Genomic DNA, 18,465 nt, shown 5'->3' with positions numbered 1-18,465 from the left:
AAACATCCAGATTTCCCTGAATTTATTCAAATGTGCTCTTTCTTCAGTTACTAAAAACACAGACATATGTTTACCAGTTGGTGTGTGACAGTTTCTTTTGCCTTAGAGCAATAAGTTTGCCCTGTTACACTGCATGTCCTTTCTAGTCACACAGTTTATGTGGGTCCTGTATTTTGACCGGCAATACTCCAATTTAACACACATTAGTGATGTGAAGTGTGCGTGTGCATTTTTACAGCAGGTGCCACAGTTCTTTGACTCTGTTTGTGGCGCTATAATTCTTCTTCAAGCAGTCTGAGTTTGGTGATAGATGGAAACAGAGACTGAAGCAAACTGAAATATGTCAGGAGAATTGTGATACAGGGCACGTGAAATCAGTGGACTATAAGGAGCCACAATTGTACCCGACATTTTAGGGTCATCACAAGCTTCAGGCCTCAGAATATTTCTCTGAAGCTGCTGTGTTCCACTTGTGGGCAGACTTTGCAGTTTAGCAGCATTCACATGCAGTTTTGCTCTGCTGTAGAAAAAAAATAAAAATAAAGAGAAACTGGGAAGGTCTGTGTTTTATGGGTCTGTGGTTATCAGCAGATGAGATGGAAAGTGAAATGTTTTGGATGGGGCTGTGTTGACTTTGGCTCATACAGGCACTAGTTGTTTGGCGAGAGAAAGAGAAACAATAGGAAAGAGCCATCAGAAATGTGTGTATGTGTGTGTGGGGGGGTTATGATGAACTCATAAATAGTGTGTCCTTTGTTGTATATCGAAATATCCTGTAACTGGACATTGCGGTGCAGTAAGTCCTTATTTGTCAGTGTTCTCATTTATGTTGTTTACCTTACAGAATTGTAATAAAATCCAAAACCTTATGGTGTACAATAGTTTACAGAGGTGCAGAACTTTTAGCAACCTCATGAGACCATCAAAGATCATAGCCTGACACTATTCTTGTTGATGTTTTATGATTCAGTGCTTGCTCTTCTGGACATTATCTTGCTTTTTATGTGAATAACCTAAAAAAACAGTCTAGACTTGCTCTTTATTTGCTCTATGAAAAACTAAAGTTTATACACAAACATACACACATCCAGCTTTTATGTTGGTCTTTATTAACTTTTTATCACAAGCTTCCCAGAAGAAACCTTTAAGCTTTAATGTGTTTGTTTTATTCTGTGACACATTTTGAGCTCTGAGAGTGCTCTGTCTGGATTTAACAAAGTGTGCATTATTAACAATCAGTTTACTTTTTGGTACACAGTTTTTTTCTTCAGTTCTCCTCAAAACTATCAAACAAAGAATGACTCTTCTTTCTGAAGCTGTTCTTCCTACTAATCCAGCCGATTGCATTCTCTGGGAAACTGCTGTCAAGACAGTTTTATTAGGAAGTAGGAGCTGAATACAAATCTACTTAATCATGCAGCAGGAAGGAAGCTGATTGGTTTGCCAGTTTTTAGAGTTCTCAAGTAGAGGTATAAGAGTGAGTATAAAATTTGTATAAAAGGTGACTCCCTGTGTGTTTCGCAGGTTACCATCCTTCGAGGAAAGGATGGATATGGATTCACCATCTGCTCAGATTCCCCTGTGAGGGTGCAGGCTGTTGATCCAGGTGAGTTTTGCATGCATGCATCTGTGTAATTAGAACTCAGTCCAGAGGTCACCACCTAAATTCAGACGTTTGTCATGGCACAAAGTTGAGGGAGACATGAAGACCCAGCTTCTGATTTTTAACAATTTATTCCAAAGAAATGTCAAGCAGAGCATTCCAGGGATGAGACAGTTCCAGGCAGCAGAATCTGTCTAACCTAAGATTGTCAGAGTGTCTATTTGAACGGAGCTTATCAGTAAGACACAGATAAGGTCACCCATCTCATCAGAGCTGGAAAGCCATATCACTTAGAGGTTAGCATGACCGAACATCAAACTGTGAATAGATATGAACTACACATGGCGTTTCTGCTGCCTGTTAATGAGGACATCTCAGAAGACCTATCAGTAAATCTTATTTTTCCACAACAATGTTCTCACTAGAAAAAAAATCAAGAATAAAAAGTTTTTATTTCTGATTAGATAGCTTTAGTCTCAACTATTGTAATATGTTTGGCATAGTTTAATTATCATTTGTTTTCAGGTTTTATCAAAATAACATGCCTGTTTTCTCATTTTAATATCACATATGACATGAACTTTAGGATAAGTTTCCAGATAATTGCTGCTTTTGTTCTACATTGTTACACAAGTTATGTATCGCTCTTTTTTGGTGCTTTTCTTTTTGACATAATGTTGTGAATAACTGCATGAAATTAAAAAAATTAAAAAAAACTGCCAAAGACAACTGGGACCACTGATGACTGTGTCACACCAGATTTTGATATCTAATAAATATAAAGTTTGACATGTTTGTAGGTTATGTTATTTTAAAGTTTGCAGTTTGAAGAATTACTGTTAACAAATGGCACAGCCAGCAGTGTTTTGCAGTTAATAGGAAACTCGTTTGTCAATTAGACAACTTACCCATCCCCCATGTTGGCAGCTGTCCTCCTATTTCACACATTTTTAAACAAGTTGAATCTTCAGCTGATATTTCTTTGTTCAGAGAGGATTCGTGGCCACTAAAAATCACAAAAAAAAGCATTCCACATTCTATTTTATTTCTACTCTTGAGCCAACTCATGTTTTGTTCAAAGAGTGGAAAACAATTCTGCACCTTAAAGGTTAAAGGAATTTGCTTGTTACATGAAAACGCTTCAGATTTGAGCAGCATGAACTTATGTACTGACATATGTACTGATTTGTCTCTGGTAGGGGGTCCAGCAGATCAGGCTGGTCTGCAGCAGCTGGACACTCTCCTGCAGTTAAATGGCCAGCCAGTGGAGCAGTGGAAATGTGTGGACTTGGCTCATGCTATACGGTAACGATTCCAACATATCGGAACATAAAACTGCCTAAATACATGCTTTATTTTTATTGGTTTCAAGACTTATGACCAATGATAGCGAGTTAGATGTTTCGTTTTTACATTGGACTGTAATTAAGGTTGTTTATGTCACTTCTAAGTCTAAGAGATTTATTTATATCAAGTCAGTGTTCCTTTTTATATAGAATCACAATCTTTTAGTGGCAGCACAATCAGATACTACTTGTAGATTTTATCTAATTTCCACAAAGTTTCAAAAATGATTAATAATCTGTGTTTTATCTGTATCTTCAGAAACAGTGCCAATGAAATCACAGTAGTGGTGTGGCGCACCGGTCCCTCAGCCAAACCGAATTTTGACGGCCTTATCCACCGGCCCTCATACAAATCCCCCACCTCAAACTACGATGCCCCGTCGCCTCCCACCCGCAGGCGCGCGCCAGATGTTGGCACAAGTAAATTGCCCCCAGCTGTGCCGCCGCTCCCGGCGCACCACCGCGCCGCTGCGACCCGCAGGCTGCTGGTGAACGGCTCAGAAGCTGGAAACAGTGTCGGCCTTAGCAGAGGGACCCTCGCGTGGGGGGGCCACGTTGGGTCAACCGAGGAGCTGGATGGGAAACCGCGTCTCCTGCACCACCCTCCGACCGCCACACTGAAAGGAACCAGGGTCAAGGCATCTAATGGGGACAATTACATCATCCTGGCGCCCATAAACCCCGGAAGCCAGGTACCACAGACTGGTGGAGGGCTGCATCTTCATCATCTTCTCCGTCCTCCTCACCCTCACTATGGTCATTTGGTGGCTCAACCTAGATATGTCTCTTTACCTTACATCCCTGGTGCTGATAGATAGAGGAATTGTATGTTTGTATGTCTGTGTCTTTCAGATTACTGTTTTTTTTTATTGATTTATGAGTGTTTTCATCACATTACATACTGCACATATAGTTCAGTTTCATGTAGATGTGGAGTAACAGACTGAAAATAAAGACGACAGTGATAAACATAACTGTTTATGACAAATTGTTAATATTTCTTTCAGTACATCCTACCAACCAGAGGTAATTTATTATTGAAAAACAATACTCATGTAAATAATTTCTCTGACACATATTCTATAGATACAATAACTGAGTGTCAGTTTCTATAGCCATACTTTTAAACCAAATAGTACTGTTATTTAATAAAAAATAATAAAAAGATCAAAAAACATTCAGTCATAGTTAATGAAATCTCACATATTCCAAGTGAGATCCATTGCATTATTTTCCCTTTTTGTATATTTTATACAGCACATACTTATTTTTGCTCTGTATTTGAAGTAAAAGTTTTAATTATAAAAGCACAATAAAGAAAACTGATTAAATCCAAGACTGATCTGAATTACTCAGCTAACACCCCTTTAATAACACAATACTAACCTATGAATCACTTTTGAACCAAGACATTTAGGATTTCTTTGAAACCCTGCAGCTCATTTTTCTTTTATAGAGAAGTACCAGCTCATATATTTAAAACATTTTTATTAAACTAATCTTTTGGCCTTTTATTTAGAGTTCAAGCCTGCAATATATTGTCTGTGGAACTCATCTTTTTATGTCCGTCTCTGCTTGTAAATGTTTCTGTCGCATGTGTGTTTGAGTGTTGCCTACTCTTCATGCTGTGTTTTCATTTCCATGCTTTTCTGCTTTTAGTTTAGCAAAGGGACACAAGAAGTGCTTTGAAAAAGATGTGTGTTGTGAACAGTCTGACTTATAAGATCAGTTTGATGTTAGGAGAAAAAGCAGAGGAAGAGTCACCGAGACGACAGACTGTTTATTTAAAGAAAGAATATATTTAGCCTCAGGAATAAGAGCTCCATACTATAACAGTGGACGGACCTTCCTATTCAAATATCTAGCTTCAGTTTCAAACAAGAGAGGCAGAGATTTGATGAGTGTGACCAGACTAAAAATAAAGAAAGCCCTTTGGAAATAGGTCACGTTTGCACCATCTTACAGTCAAAATACTTAAGTCCACACACGCAAAAATTTAAAACAACACATCATTATCTTCGAAAAGGAGCTATTACAGTGATGTATCTTTTGAAATTATTTGTTGCTTTATAAGTCTTCCTCCAACTCCCTCATTAATCTGATCAGCACATAATGTGTTGGCAACTTTTATTCTGACTCCCACAGCAGAATATTTAATATGTTGTGACAAGCAAACGCTGTCTTGCTGAGTGTGAGATTCAACACGAGCTACAACAAGAAGGTGTAAACTGGGTTAAACATTTTTTACATATTAGCACAAAAATCATAAACAAAAAACTATTATCAGTTGCTATTTTTAGAATAGATGTATAGATAGATGTATAATATATATTAGATAGATATATATTAGATATAATAGATGTGTAATAGATGTAAGTTAATACAGCCAATCAGTGTCCAGTTCATTTGCACATTGCATCATAAAACATCTTAAAACACAAGTTGTATTTGGCATACATCATTTAATGTGTTTTTTGGCTTTATTGTCTTACAGATGTAGCTTTGTTTTTATTTAAACGGTATTTCTCAATGTCAATTCAAACTGCTCTGCTTTCAGATCCTGAGGCCTGTTTATCAGGACAACCAGGGTACGTTAGGTAAGACATATACAATGTTTAATGCTGGATATTCATCTTCATTACTTTGCATTGAAACCAGTGTTTAAATTCCATTTCAGATTATTGTTTATTTACTGAAAATACCTAAACAAGAAAACAACCTTGACTTAACTGACCTTAAAAATTTAGCTCCACTAATCTCATTAGGCCAAGTATAACGACCGTATGTTAGAAATCCATCTCCTGTAGCGATAACTCTTCTTCACCTGTTTGTTTTACAGCTGCAGGTTACAGCAGGTTATACCCTACCCGACAGACGTCTGGTCCACAGCCTCAGGGTGGTGGTGGTGGTGCGTCTTCTGGGGGTGTCAGTGGTGGCCTCTCCAGCCGTACTGGCTTCCTTCGTCGTTCGAACAACTCCAAGATATCAAAAGGGTCGTCCACCTCCACCAATGCTGGCGCACCCAACTACCAGCAGCAGAATGCCAATTTTGCCAACTATCAGAACTGTACGATCGTCCGGTCACACGCTCCACACGCCAATTATGGATATGTCAAAGTTGCGCCGAAGATCCTCATCTTCCCCATTTTTGTGCAGGTGAGTCAGTTTGTGTAGGCGTCACACCTTTTTGTTTGGTTTTTATTTGTCCTGGCTTGCCTTGTTTTTCATCTACTTCTTTGGTCTTTCTGCTTAAATGCATGGTCTAATTTAAAACAAACAAACAAACAAACCAAAAAATTCAAACTTTTAAGAGTTTTTTGGAACCTTCTGCCTTGTATAAAAACAGATATTATCACATCTTACTTGATATAATGGTCTTCCCTTTTTTCACATTCGGTTTCATAGGAAATACACATTTGAGGTTTGCAGTTTTTGAGCTTTCTCTTTAAGCTTTCCATAGTTTCAAAGTCATACATTATCAGTGTATGTTTTTCTTTAATTTGTGTTTTTACAAGTTTGTACCAGTGAACAAAAAATAATTCTCACTACTGCTCTTTATGGTCAAAGTAAAAAGATCCCCTTTTAGCAAAATATTAACAAACAGACATAAGTTCTGTTAAGTCATGTTCTTGCTAAATAAATGCTAAGTTCTGTTAATTAACATGCAATAGTTGATCCTACTACATCTCATTTTACCTCCATCAAACTTTCACTCTTTAAACATATAGAGCTTGTGATGAAACCTTTTATTAAATCCTGCTGAATCATTTCGAAACATCCAACACTGACCCCAGTTCTTAGTATACAAGTTGCACACACATCTTGAATCAACCCTGTCACACTTTGAACTTCACAGGAAGTCCCCTCCTCCTACGTCGTGGCATTGCTCCATTTTATTTGTCAGTCTTTATCGTTTTCAGCCACACATTTCTCTTGTCAGTCGCAACTCGCTTTTTGTCTTAGAATTACTTTCAGTTTCACCGGCATCTTTGCTGTTAATCTGTTCATTTGGATTCAGGACTCAAAATGGATTTGGTACTGTAAACTTTTTTTGTGAATTACCTATAAATGTAGCTACACATTCTCAAGATTTTATTGTAAATACATTTTCATTAAGAATGAGGCAATGATATCAGCAATATGTCTATGTGGGCTTTGTAAAATACCTTAAACATACTTCTAATGACTGGAAAAGAACCAAAACTACATTAAAACTTCATGGCTGATACTGATCTATTCATGACATTCTTTGCCTTTAGCCTCTTGACCTCTGCAGCCGAACACTCATCGTATCTGAGGAGATGATACTACACGAGAGCCAGCACCACTCTCTAAAGGTGAGTGACATTAGTGCAGCGCAATAAACACTGGTTATTTATGGCAGTACGTGTGTGTGTCTGAGTGCGATGTAAACATATGCAAGCTTCGTTTTCTTATTATGTTTTGAAAATTCCTGTGATGCCAAATGAAGGTTTTGCTTCTGCTTAGAGTAAAAAGCTAAGATTCATTGCAGAAAGTCATATAACTATTTTCAAATATTAACCCGATTATGGGTATGTCACATTTTATCACTATTTCTACACCTTTTGTGGAAGGCGTCACTGCCTGTAACACCACTGAGCAAACAGTGAACAGGCATAAAGTTTTAAAATAAATAAAGATTTTTTACATTTTTTTAAATACTCTGAATGAAACAGCATTGCTCCATTTACAATAAACCTACAACACAGAAATTATCAGGATTATAAATGGTGTCAACTTCTTGTGTATGACAAACTAAGATGCTCATTTTGACTCAGATTTTGTAAGATAGAAATAGATTTATTCAGTAACAATTGCTTATTTTTTTCCATCCATCCATCCATTTTCTTTACCCGCTTCTCCATTTTGGGTCGCGGGCACTTATTTTTTTAACTAATAAAAATACTCATTCAAAATATAAAACCCAAATATTTTAAGTAGCTGTAGTTTAACATGGGTTTGCTTAGAAACGGTTAGTTACTGTACCATACAACCAAGTCATGCAATGAAAGTGAGCATGGAGAAAGAGCTGCGAACGCTTCAGAACAACCCGCAGAGCTTTAATCTGGATGTGCTGCAAACATAAATACTTCTGTGTCTCTAAAATGTAAGCTCCAAACTTGTTGTTTTTTTAGCAAAATCATGTGAAACATATTTAGAGTTTTCTAGGTTGCACCTGGAAATTGAAAATAAGGTTGTTCTTTTGAAATGTTACATTTTTTTGTATATATTTTTTTAAGAAATGCATTGTTAGGTACTTTTCAGTTCATTGCAGAGTAAGGTGCAGTGCTTGTGGAGTCTCTCTGGGGTTGTAAAACAAATATTTTTCAGCCAGCGTTTGTCAGGAGGGAGCTCCTCTCCCCCGTGCTGCTTTTTGTTATTTCTCCGCGTTGTTCCAGCTGTTCTGTCTGTGGGGCACACAAACTGTTAGACTAACAAGTTTATTTTATTTGTTTCCAACATGCAATTACACAGAAAGTATTGACATTTTTTCCTTTCTTTTTTCACAAAACAAGACAATAACAAACTGTACAGTGTTAGTTACACTGTTTCATATTTTAACATACTATAACACATGTATTATAAGTGTGCTCACTTTTTCTGTGTATAACCTGTTTGCCCCTGATTTGCAATTTTTTTCCACCCACTCAAACCTGCATGCATGTTAGCACACACATGCACAAACACACACAGACACACACACAACCCCCCCACCCACACACACACGGTTAAAATGCTTTCTCTGCCCTCTCACCCCTCAAAGGAAGCCACCAGAGCAAATCCATTGTCTTGAGAATTTTGCCTATCTGAGTGATTATGTTCCGTCTGCGATGGGTGTATTTAGCTCTGCATGAAAGAGCTGACTTACATAAGCATCTTAGTCCAGTGGAATTTTTTTTTAGCATTATTAATTGTCATTTTTATTTTATTTTTATGCTTACCTTTTTAAAAACCAATAGGGTATACTCTGAGAACAAAAACATTAAAATTCAGAGTTAGAGTGAAATGTTGGGAGAGCAGAATGAGTTTACAAAGACAAATAGATTTTTTTGTTACTGAAAATTAATAATTTATTTTTTTAACAGCTTTGTTTTAGGCCATAACGAAAGCAACCTCCTGAAAACAAAGTCAGTTTTAGATAATGCATGTGAAACTCTCTGGACTGCACATATTTGGAAGGTGTTAGCCACAAAAAGTACTTGTGATAGGCTACATAAGCATCACCTTCATCACCAACGTCCTGCCCTTCACTTCCTGTTTCTCACTTTGTAATCTTCCTCTTCCCCGTTTTTTTCAGGTTACTGTGTTTGTCTACAACGACTTGATGCTCATGACGAGAGAAAGCGAGCCGGGCCGGTGTAACGTCCTCCAGAGTCCGCTGTACCTCCGACACCTGCGGCTCCAGGACGGTACGTAAGCCTTAGCATGCCTACAAGGTGGTCTTACAGAGTCTAAATAATCTGTCGGTGTGACATGGTTGTCATGAAGTGCAACACAAAGTTTAACCCTTGGCCTTCGGGTCAAATCTACATCTCTCTATCTCTCTTTTTTGAGGGCTTCAGGAGGGTTAAAATGTGAAACCAAATAAAACAAGTCATTACTGCATTTCTCCAAACAATCATATCTGCATGTGAAACTGTGTTTGAGCGTCTGCATTTCAGCTCCAGGTTGGAAAATGAAATCTAAACTTCTCAAGCAGAAATAAACATAAAGCACTACGGTTCTAGAGATATTTTCAGTTGTGTGTAGCCAAAGGATATTTATGAAATAAGTGCCCAATTCCTGTCACTTTGTCTTCTAATTTCACCTTACTGTAAACGACTGTCTCCCCCAGGCAGCATGGAGAGAATAACTCAGCCATCGGGGCCATACAGTGCCCGGGCAAGTCAAATAAATAAAGCTTGCTGTAAACATCTGTGAGTAGACAGAGAGGCAACGAGAGGCACGAGGCCAGGACAGAATGAGTTCACTTGGACCCAGAAAACCAAAAGCTGATTGCTGCATTGTTAAGAAATTGTTTGTTCCAACTGCAACAGATTAGTTGATAAGTTTGCTGAGCAGGAGCCGAGCAGAGATACTGATTAGGTTTCATAGTGTCTGAACTGTGCGATGCATCAGTGTGACAGCCAAGTGGGCTAAAGATGAGTGTGGCTTTAGCAGATGTGGGGTTGTGGGTTGGGTGTTGTTTAGGAGACATTGTTGATTGTCTGCCCTGATGTTTTTGAAGTGTGGTGAAGAGAAAGGCAAATCTGGCTCTGAAAGTGCTATCTGTTAATAAATCAGTGATGTCTGATGTGACCAGCTATTGGCTCAGCTCAGAGTTTTCAGTAAGAACCCCCCCCACAGGTTTCAGTGTAGCCTCAAATCACATATTCTTAGCTGGTGATGTTTTTCTGTGGGTGAAAAAGTCCCAAATGTCTAATCCCCTTGAAGCACAGTGGTGTGCACTTTAACTATATTAACAATAAGCTACTAGACCCCAAAAAAGCATGAATTTTTTTAAAGAAAATTCGTTGTTTAATCTATAACATGGAAGTCTTGGTTTGTGTGCTTCTTATTTCCTTTTTATTAAGACTCTTTATTCATGCAACTAAAAAACTGTCTTTTTCTTCATGATATATATATATATATTCAGAAACTTTTATTACTGTCAAGTAAATAAAGAAAAAGGATTCTGCTGAAAAATTATAGAGAACCCTGCATTTAAATATTTATTAGTTGTTTTTTGACTGCCTCTTTGTGGGGTTGACGCATTGCTTTTGCTACAGTCAACTGGGAAATGTCCTAAAAACACCAATTTCATAAAGTTTGGAAGGATGTTAAAACCTTAGCATTACATTATTTAAAAAGTGTTGGGTAAGGTTATGCTAAGTGAGAACAGAAGGAATAGGATTCTTTAAACACATTTAGTCTGCAGCTAAAGGTACCATAGTGAGAAAAACAGGAGGAAATCAGGTTACCAATCAGACTTGTTTGAGTATTTCTGAATTCAGAACATGACACCCAGTTGTAAGTTTGAGCTTTTCCGTTCTTTAGATGTCACTGATCTCCTCTGGGGCAGCTTCTGACCCCCGTCCTGCTCCGTATCAATCATTATCACCAGGGTGGAGGATTCAGAAGGGTTTGCGTGTGTTTCATGAGAGGACCCTCACACAGACACAGATACTCACCTCCACCCTGCTGCTTGTCATTGTTATTTCACTTCGGCAACGTCACTCAGGAAGGAGGCGCCGGGGGATTGTGTTTGTTTCAGCGAGGGCGTGTTTGTCGTGTGTATGTGTGTGTTTAATGTGCATGTAATCGCACAGGACGAGTTCAATAAAGGGGCTTTCCTGTGTTCCTATTACCCCAATAGTAGGCTGAAGAGCGTGGGAAACAATGAAAGTGACATTAGACACACTAAAACTGAAATGACCAATTGTCATTCAAAACACTGTCTTTATAATAAACAAACTAGCACAACTTATTTCACCTTGAATCTGCAGCAGTAGTGTGCAAAGTTGTAATATTAGGAAGCATTGTTCTTTACTAAGTTACTTGTTATATTTTACACGGAACAAGGTTCACATACAAGAACTGGACTGACAATTATATAGTTTTCCCAAAAAGCAGCAAATATTCAAATATTTACTAAAAAAATAAAAAAAAATATTCGTTTCCATACCAGTATGTCACTGCTATTAAAGAAACTGTTTCTAAATTTATTTTTCATGTAAACGAAATGAGAAAACATGTCCGTTTTTGCTTTACTTAACTGACAGATTAAACACTGTTCTGTTTTTTGACAATCAAATACTTGTCCAACAGCGACCTCTGCTGGACGTTTTAAAGAGTAGCAGCTTTCGCAGCACTTTGCACGAGTCATACTATTCTGACCTGCACAAAACGTCAGCGTACAAGGCCTTGGTCTCATTTCTTTGTTTTTAAACACTTTGTGTTAAATTAGTTCTTGCTCACAGTGTCTAAATTCATGCATGAAAAAAAAAAACAATTTAAAAGTGGGTGAAATCGCAAAAAGAAGATGACGACATCATTTGAAGGATGGAATATCAGCCCTGACTTTTTTGTTTTGTTGCACTCCCTTGTTCCCATGAAAAGTGATATTCCTGTAAGAAATGAAATGACACTAACTTCTGGTGTACAATCACCCAGCTACAGGGGCGTGAGTATAATGTTGTTAGATCCAGTTACAAAAAGCTGCAGAAACTATCAAACACAACCAGCCGTCTTCATATTCCGAACTGTAGAAAAGGCTGCTGAAAAGTCAGCAATTTCAGTTTGTCAAGACAAAAAGGCTGAACTAAATAAACTCAAATTTATTTATTCTCTATTACTTTTTTCTTTTACTTCTGTGCAAGTTTATTACAAAACAAACGTTTGACTGTGCAGGTATGTGATCAAACTTATTCCATGGAAGCACAGTAATTCATAAGGGATATTTAAGAAAAGGCCAATTATAAAATGATTTGAAAATGTACTCATTGGCATTGTTTTGGCTTTTTTATATGTAGTAAGTTTTTTTTTTATATTTATTCTCCCACGTTTGGATATGTGCTAATCATACATAGATAATGTTCTTGTGTGTGTATTTAAAACACAGAAGTAAACATCACCACAACATTATGTGGATCTGAGTCTAAGTGTGCATGTTCACTCGATTAAAGCCATTTATTTTGACTCCAGACTCACAGGCCTGTGTCCCACAGCGCTTCTTCAGTGAATTATGAGAGCATGTCTATGAGGCTGACCTGCAGTAAAAGCTTTCCATCAATAAAAGTATTTTGGCAGAATCGGGATCGGAAATCAACAGTGCTGCTTTATGTTCGAGAAGGAGGAGAGTGTGTGAAAAGGACACCAGAGGGAAGTTGGGCTGGGAGGGAAAATGATGGCACAAGGAAACGTTTTCCTTTAATCTCTTTTCTCGCTCTGTTTTGCAGATTACTCTCACGAGCTGAGGTTCTACCTTATCCACATGACGGAGGTAAGAGCAAAGACTGTGCTTGTTGTGTGAACGAGAAGAAAAAGACAGGAAAAGCGAGTAAACTAGGACCTAATGTGAACAGCCTAATTCGTCTGTGAGCCAGAGGGGCAATAGACTCTGGCCGAAATCAAATTACAGGAAAGACTCGAGGATTAGCAGAAAGCTTTAATGAAAATGTCTTCTCTGTCCTTCTCAGACCTCTCTCTTTTAAACAAATATTTGTTCACATTTGCTCCACCACTGCAAAGGGTGAAGCACACACTTATGAACATAATCAAGCAACGGAGCATTTAATGGATAAACGTCCAGGTGTGGAGCCCGTTTTAAAATCTTTGTAAATATGATTCATCCATTTGTTTACGTTGAGCTTTGCTGAGCTGTTCAGATGCTACGAGTTAATATGAAAATAATCACACTTTCTTCCGTCTGCTGCAACACCTCTCATGTTGTCATTTTAAGATGAAAGGAAATGGAAAAAGGTAATGGTCACTTCCAACCATACGGAAAACACAGCACTGTGCAGAAGTCTTAGTCCCACTCTGCATTTCTTTATATTTTGCTTCCAAAGAGACAGATTTGTCCTGTTTGAAGTGGCTTCTGCAAATGTTTGCTAGAGTTTGCGGAGCCTGGCCAAATGTGCAGTGTGTTTTTATAAATTTATGAAACTAGACAAGTAGAGAAGATAAAAAAAAATAAATAAATCAGAGATTAATAAACAGACAGGATTTTAGAAAAATGTCATCCTTCAGTTAATCCTCCTGTATGTAAGTTTTATGGATAATAACTAATTGGGATTCACATTACTGATATGAAACAAACAAACAACACAGTATGATAATAAAATGTTTCCTTTGGCATTTTTTGAAGATAAAATTTAAGGAATGAAAACATTTTTTTCAAAAATATCAACAATGGTTCATCTTTTGAGTCTAAGTGCCCTATTTATGCCTAATTGATCCACAAATTAGGTGGTTTTACAAACATAAAACCATTTATTTGAAAATTGTAAGGTACAATGATGGGATTAAAATGGGAGGTTAAAGAAAAGCAACCAACTTTCACTGAAAGGAATTTGATAGACCACCAAAAAGCATGGAGAACTATTAAAGAAGGCTTTTTTACTCTAAATATGCAAAAATATTTGAACTTCTTAAACTTTAATCTAAACAAAAGAGCAAGAGCTTTAAACTTATGCACAGGACTGTATGCGGCACAACAGAAATCTAGAGAAGTGAATTTTTATGTGTGTATAATAAAAATGACTTCTGTGTGTTCTCAGATACTACATCACAGTTACAGTATCTCTTTTCTTAATGACTGAAACATCTCAACTATTGATTTTTTTGTTTTTTATCTCAGTGGTCTTCTTTATAATTAGGTTAACAAATAATTCTAAAAAACAAGTTAGTTTCTACATTAACATCTGTCATCCCCCTTTCCGGTCATGGCAGTTTTGATCTGATTTTAATCCGATATCTGATTAACTTAGGGGCTGTTTTGGCTGATTTTCAGTCACAAAATGATCTTTTTTCTCAGCAGATCTGCTGGAGTTGTTCACATTTTGCTCCTCCCTTTCCTCCCTTTTAGCTTCACATGCCTATTTGTTTTCTTTTTGCTTTACTTGAATGATCTGTGGAAAGAAATTTAAACCTTAAACTCCTGATTGCACGTAAACAAGATTAGATTATATTGTACTATAGTTTATTATAAAAATAAATCATAACCACACTAAAGTAAGGCTATTAGGTGTTAATTTGGTGTCTGACATGATTAAGAGGTAAATGCCTCTCTTTAAAGACCTGTGATCCTATCTTGTAATTTGAACTTGAAGATGTTTGACATTTTAACAAACAAATCTGGTGTATAGTGTAGGTTGAGGACAAACCTATCAATGTTTTTCTCATTGCTCAGAGGAGAAAGACACCTTTAACAGCTCCTAAACAAATGCAAAACGAAACAGCTCTGTTAGTCCCTGAAATTCTGCTTAATGAAGGAAACTTTAAACACTAGATCAGTAAAAGGGTCAAGATCTGAAGAAAGAATGGGGTTTTTTAAATCTTTGATGTGTTTAAATCCTCCTAAAATTATTCATAAAGTTGTTGTTTTTTTGTCATCACTGCAGTGATGTAGTTTGTCCTAAATGGTTTCGGAGAGAGTCTTTATTCAGTTCCAGCAGTGATAGAATTAGGAGAGAGCAGAAAAAAAAACTAGGACATTATGACGTAAAAATGATTAAGTCTTTGTGAGAAACTTTGTTTGACCCGTAACAGCTTTCCTTAAACTTTAAATGTCAATTTTGTCAGTTTGTTAAGAGCTTTTTCAAGACTCTTTAAGAGAAACTAAAGATCGACGACCTGATAGTCAGATTAAAACACAAGGTAGGGAGATTGCTGGGCTCTTTTCCTAAAAAATATAGTTGTTGTGGTTAATCTGCAGTTTGTTTCAGCTCTCAACATCTCCTCACATGGTTAATATTTTCCCCACAGCTGATATTCTACATTTTTTTTTAGATTTCTGGTTTTTCATCTCTTCTGAAGCCGTTGGATTTTTTTACCATTGTAAATGTCAAACATTAACATATCAAACTCAGATTTCCAGATCACAGGTACAGCAGCAGGACGTAGTTTCGACACCACAAGCTCGACAGGACCTCTTGATTCTCCAGCGAAACACTGAGCTGAGAATGCCTCGAAACAATCCTCCCATCATCCCTCACAGCAAACTAATGCTGTGTTACTATATGACACATGTCAGATAAGAAGACAGAGAAATAGCAGTGACTTCCTCTGTCCCATTTTAGATTTATTTTTTTTCCAACCTTCCTGTAAGATGCCCCAACAGAATCTCTCTCACACACACACACACACACACACTCACACACACACACACCAAATATGCAGTCATCTGTTATAGTGGATACACCCGTCAGCAGTTCATTTCATACCTCAGGGAGCAAACAGGAGCTACAATAAACACAGCATACACCACAGCTCTTATTTCTGTTGGAAACACTGTAAGAAAGGTTTCTCACATTATTACCATTAACCATTTAAGCCATTTATCTCCCTTATCATGTTGTTTAAAAAAGGAAGTGAGCAAATAATCTATAAAAGGCACTCTTTCCCCCCTCGTTCATAATTCAGCTACAGTAACTCGAACATGAGCTGCTGCTACCGTAGCTCTCATTTGTCCATACATGATAAGAGCCTTTAGGAGTTGTTGGGTCTCTTGTCCATTTGGGAAGGGAGGTTGATGTGTGAAGAAATGTGACGTGACTGAAGAAAAGAAGTGAAGGAAGTCCAGGGATTGATCTTAAATAACTGCACTGTGATCAAACAGAACGGAGGACAGTGACCCTCGCCGTCTTTGCTGCTGCTCATTATTGTTTGCGCGTGTTTACTCGGTGTGGAAAGTGAGGATCTCTAATTAAATTGCTCTTTCCAGCTTGTCTGTGCAAAGGTCATATATGTGAACACAAACAAAGTAGAGGAGAATACAAAGAAGCACGTTTCGGGGACTCTTTAGGGCAAGTTTTTCGTTAAACATTGTGTTTATTGTTAGAAACGTCCAGTTCCTGTTCTGTTAATGCATACACTGTTCCTGGCCCAGTTCCAACCCTAACAAAAATGACAGACACACATAATGAAAGCTTCAAATGTTGATGTATTTATGCTTATTTCATACCTTCATGCCTTTTGCTTTTCTATTGTTAGGAAGGTGTGGATAAGGTAGCAAAGCTGAAGGTGATTTCGGTGCTTTCTACATCAACATAAATATTAAGAAAATTACCTTTTACGACTTCATTTACAACTGTCACATTCAAACTTAGTTTTTAATAAGAAAAACTTTATACTAATACTTTATGGAGTGGACAATGTTTGAAAATTCTTGTTTTGGTGCCTCTGTGTAGATTTGACAAATGGAAATTTCAAGAAACAATGTTGTCACTGTCTACTTCACACTTCCTTTGTCTGCTAGGAACCACAATAACAACAGAGCCGTTTTCACCATTTTTCTACGTCTGCTTGGCTTTGTCCAGACTCTATCACCAAAAGACTTTGATTGGATACTGAAAAGGTTCATCACTGAGAAAAAATAATAGAAAAAACAAAAACTAGTTTCCATTGATTTGTGTAAATCTTTAGCCAATTTTCTTCCCTTTCATTTTCACATGTCAGTAAATTTCAATGCTATTGCCATTTTTGTTGGGATTTCTGCTTCTCAAATGGATGGAAATATTATTTCCAACAGAGGAAAAGAAACTTATTTGAAAAATATCAGAAGCAGCTGCAGTAGTTGTAGTTGTTGAAGTTGCAGCCTCTGTTTGCACGTCCCCTCCCATCTTCAGACATTCAGTTCTTTCAAACAAAGCTGAATCTCTGCAGAAGACAAAATTGGTTTTAAAAGTGAACAAAACTGCAACACTGGATGTATTTATGATGTGTTGCCAGTAATAGCTTAATGTGTGGCTACTAAATGCGAATATATATAAATAATTATGGGGAAAAATACACTTGTATATACACACATCCACACAATTTAGGTTGTACGATCATTAACATGGGAATAAACGAACGACACAGACAAAAGCTTTAGATTTAATCATGTCTGCACTGTTTCTAACAACAACAGCAACAAAATGCTGTCTTGCTCTGCTTATTGAAAATAAACCACCTAAAGCCAATCTGTTTGATAGAAAATCTACTTCTTTTAAAACCCAGTATTTTCTCCCATTTGTGCTAACATGGGGATCTTTACGAGATCAGCCTTTGGTAAACGAAGAATTAAAAACAAAACAAAACACTATAGCTATAAACATAATAAAATACAAATAGACCAACTCACTATTAACAAAAAAAACCTTGTTTTATCTGACGAGCATAAACCTTATTACTCATTAACTTACTGCAGTTCACAGCAGACCGGAAAACCCTTTAAACTGAACAGTAAACACTAAAGTATATCAAATAAGAAAACACTGATGAAGTAAATAAACATGTGTTTGACTATTATACTGCAACAAATAAGTCAAGTAAATATAAATTCTTAGATGCATAAAATGTTCCCTATTTCTGTGTTTTTAGAGACCTTATTTTCCTGTTTTTAGATAAGAGTGTGGTTATGTGACAAAGATAACACCTCATCGTCAACACCTGTCAAAAAGTGTCCATGGGGAAGATTTGAAAAAGTTTTTAGTCTAACTTCGGTACTGTGACTTTGATTGACATGTCATGCACTAGTTGACTTATTGAGTTAATGTCTCATTTACAATCCCTCGGAGCTTCAGTGTAGAACTTTAGGTTAAGGAATTAACCCCGGTTCTCTGAAACATGAGTGAGGTATCTCACAATAGGACACGCCCCCGCGCCTGTCCCCCAGAAGCTCTATTACATTACGCCAGTCCTGACTGGCCGACAGAAGTGACGTCAGCTCCAGGAGGAGGGCTTCCTCCCAGCATAAATGCCTGACGTCACGCAAGTGATCTTCAGTCTAACACCTCTTCTCGCTCCCAG

The 18,465-nt window shown here is 37.3% G+C and overlaps 1 protein-coding gene across 5 annotated transcripts in view; it reads left to right on the top strand.

Moving 5' to 3' along the window:
- rgs3a (regulator of G protein signaling 3a) overlaps positions 1 to 18,465 on the top strand; it is a 132,651-nt gene that overhangs the window by 39,087 nt on the left and 75,099 nt on the right. For 4 of the 5 annotated variants that reach the window (XM_025004037.2, XM_037979475.1, XM_017407705.3 and 1 more), the window contains 8 exons: positions 1,525 to 1,606; positions 2,803 to 2,908; positions 3,209 to 3,641; positions 5,507 to 5,546; positions 5,789 to 6,105; positions 7,209 to 7,286; positions 9,269 to 9,380; positions 12,909 to 12,952. In XM_025004037.2, coding sequence (XP_024859805.1) covers positions 1,525 to 1,606; positions 2,803 to 2,908; positions 3,209 to 3,641; positions 5,507 to 5,546; positions 5,789 to 6,105; positions 7,209 to 7,286; positions 9,269 to 9,380; positions 12,909 to 12,952 — 1,212 coding nt within the window. Of the gene's footprint in view, positions 1 to 1,524; positions 1,607 to 2,802; positions 2,909 to 3,208; positions 3,642 to 5,506; positions 5,547 to 5,788; positions 6,106 to 6,913; positions 6,985 to 7,208; positions 7,287 to 9,268; positions 9,381 to 12,908; positions 12,953 to 18,465 lie in introns of those variants that run through there. The other variant, XM_025004039.2, reaches the window with a different exon arrangement.

This window comes from Kryptolebias marmoratus, linkage group LG14, assembly GCF_001649575.2.
Source record: "Kryptolebias marmoratus isolate JLee-2015 linkage group LG14, ASM164957v2, whole genome shotgun sequence".
NCBI lineage: Eukaryota > Metazoa > Chordata > Actinopteri > Cyprinodontiformes > Rivulidae > Kryptolebias > Kryptolebias marmoratus.
Note: the sequence above shows the minus strand (reverse complement) of the source record. Positions and strands in the feature narration are given on the sequence as shown.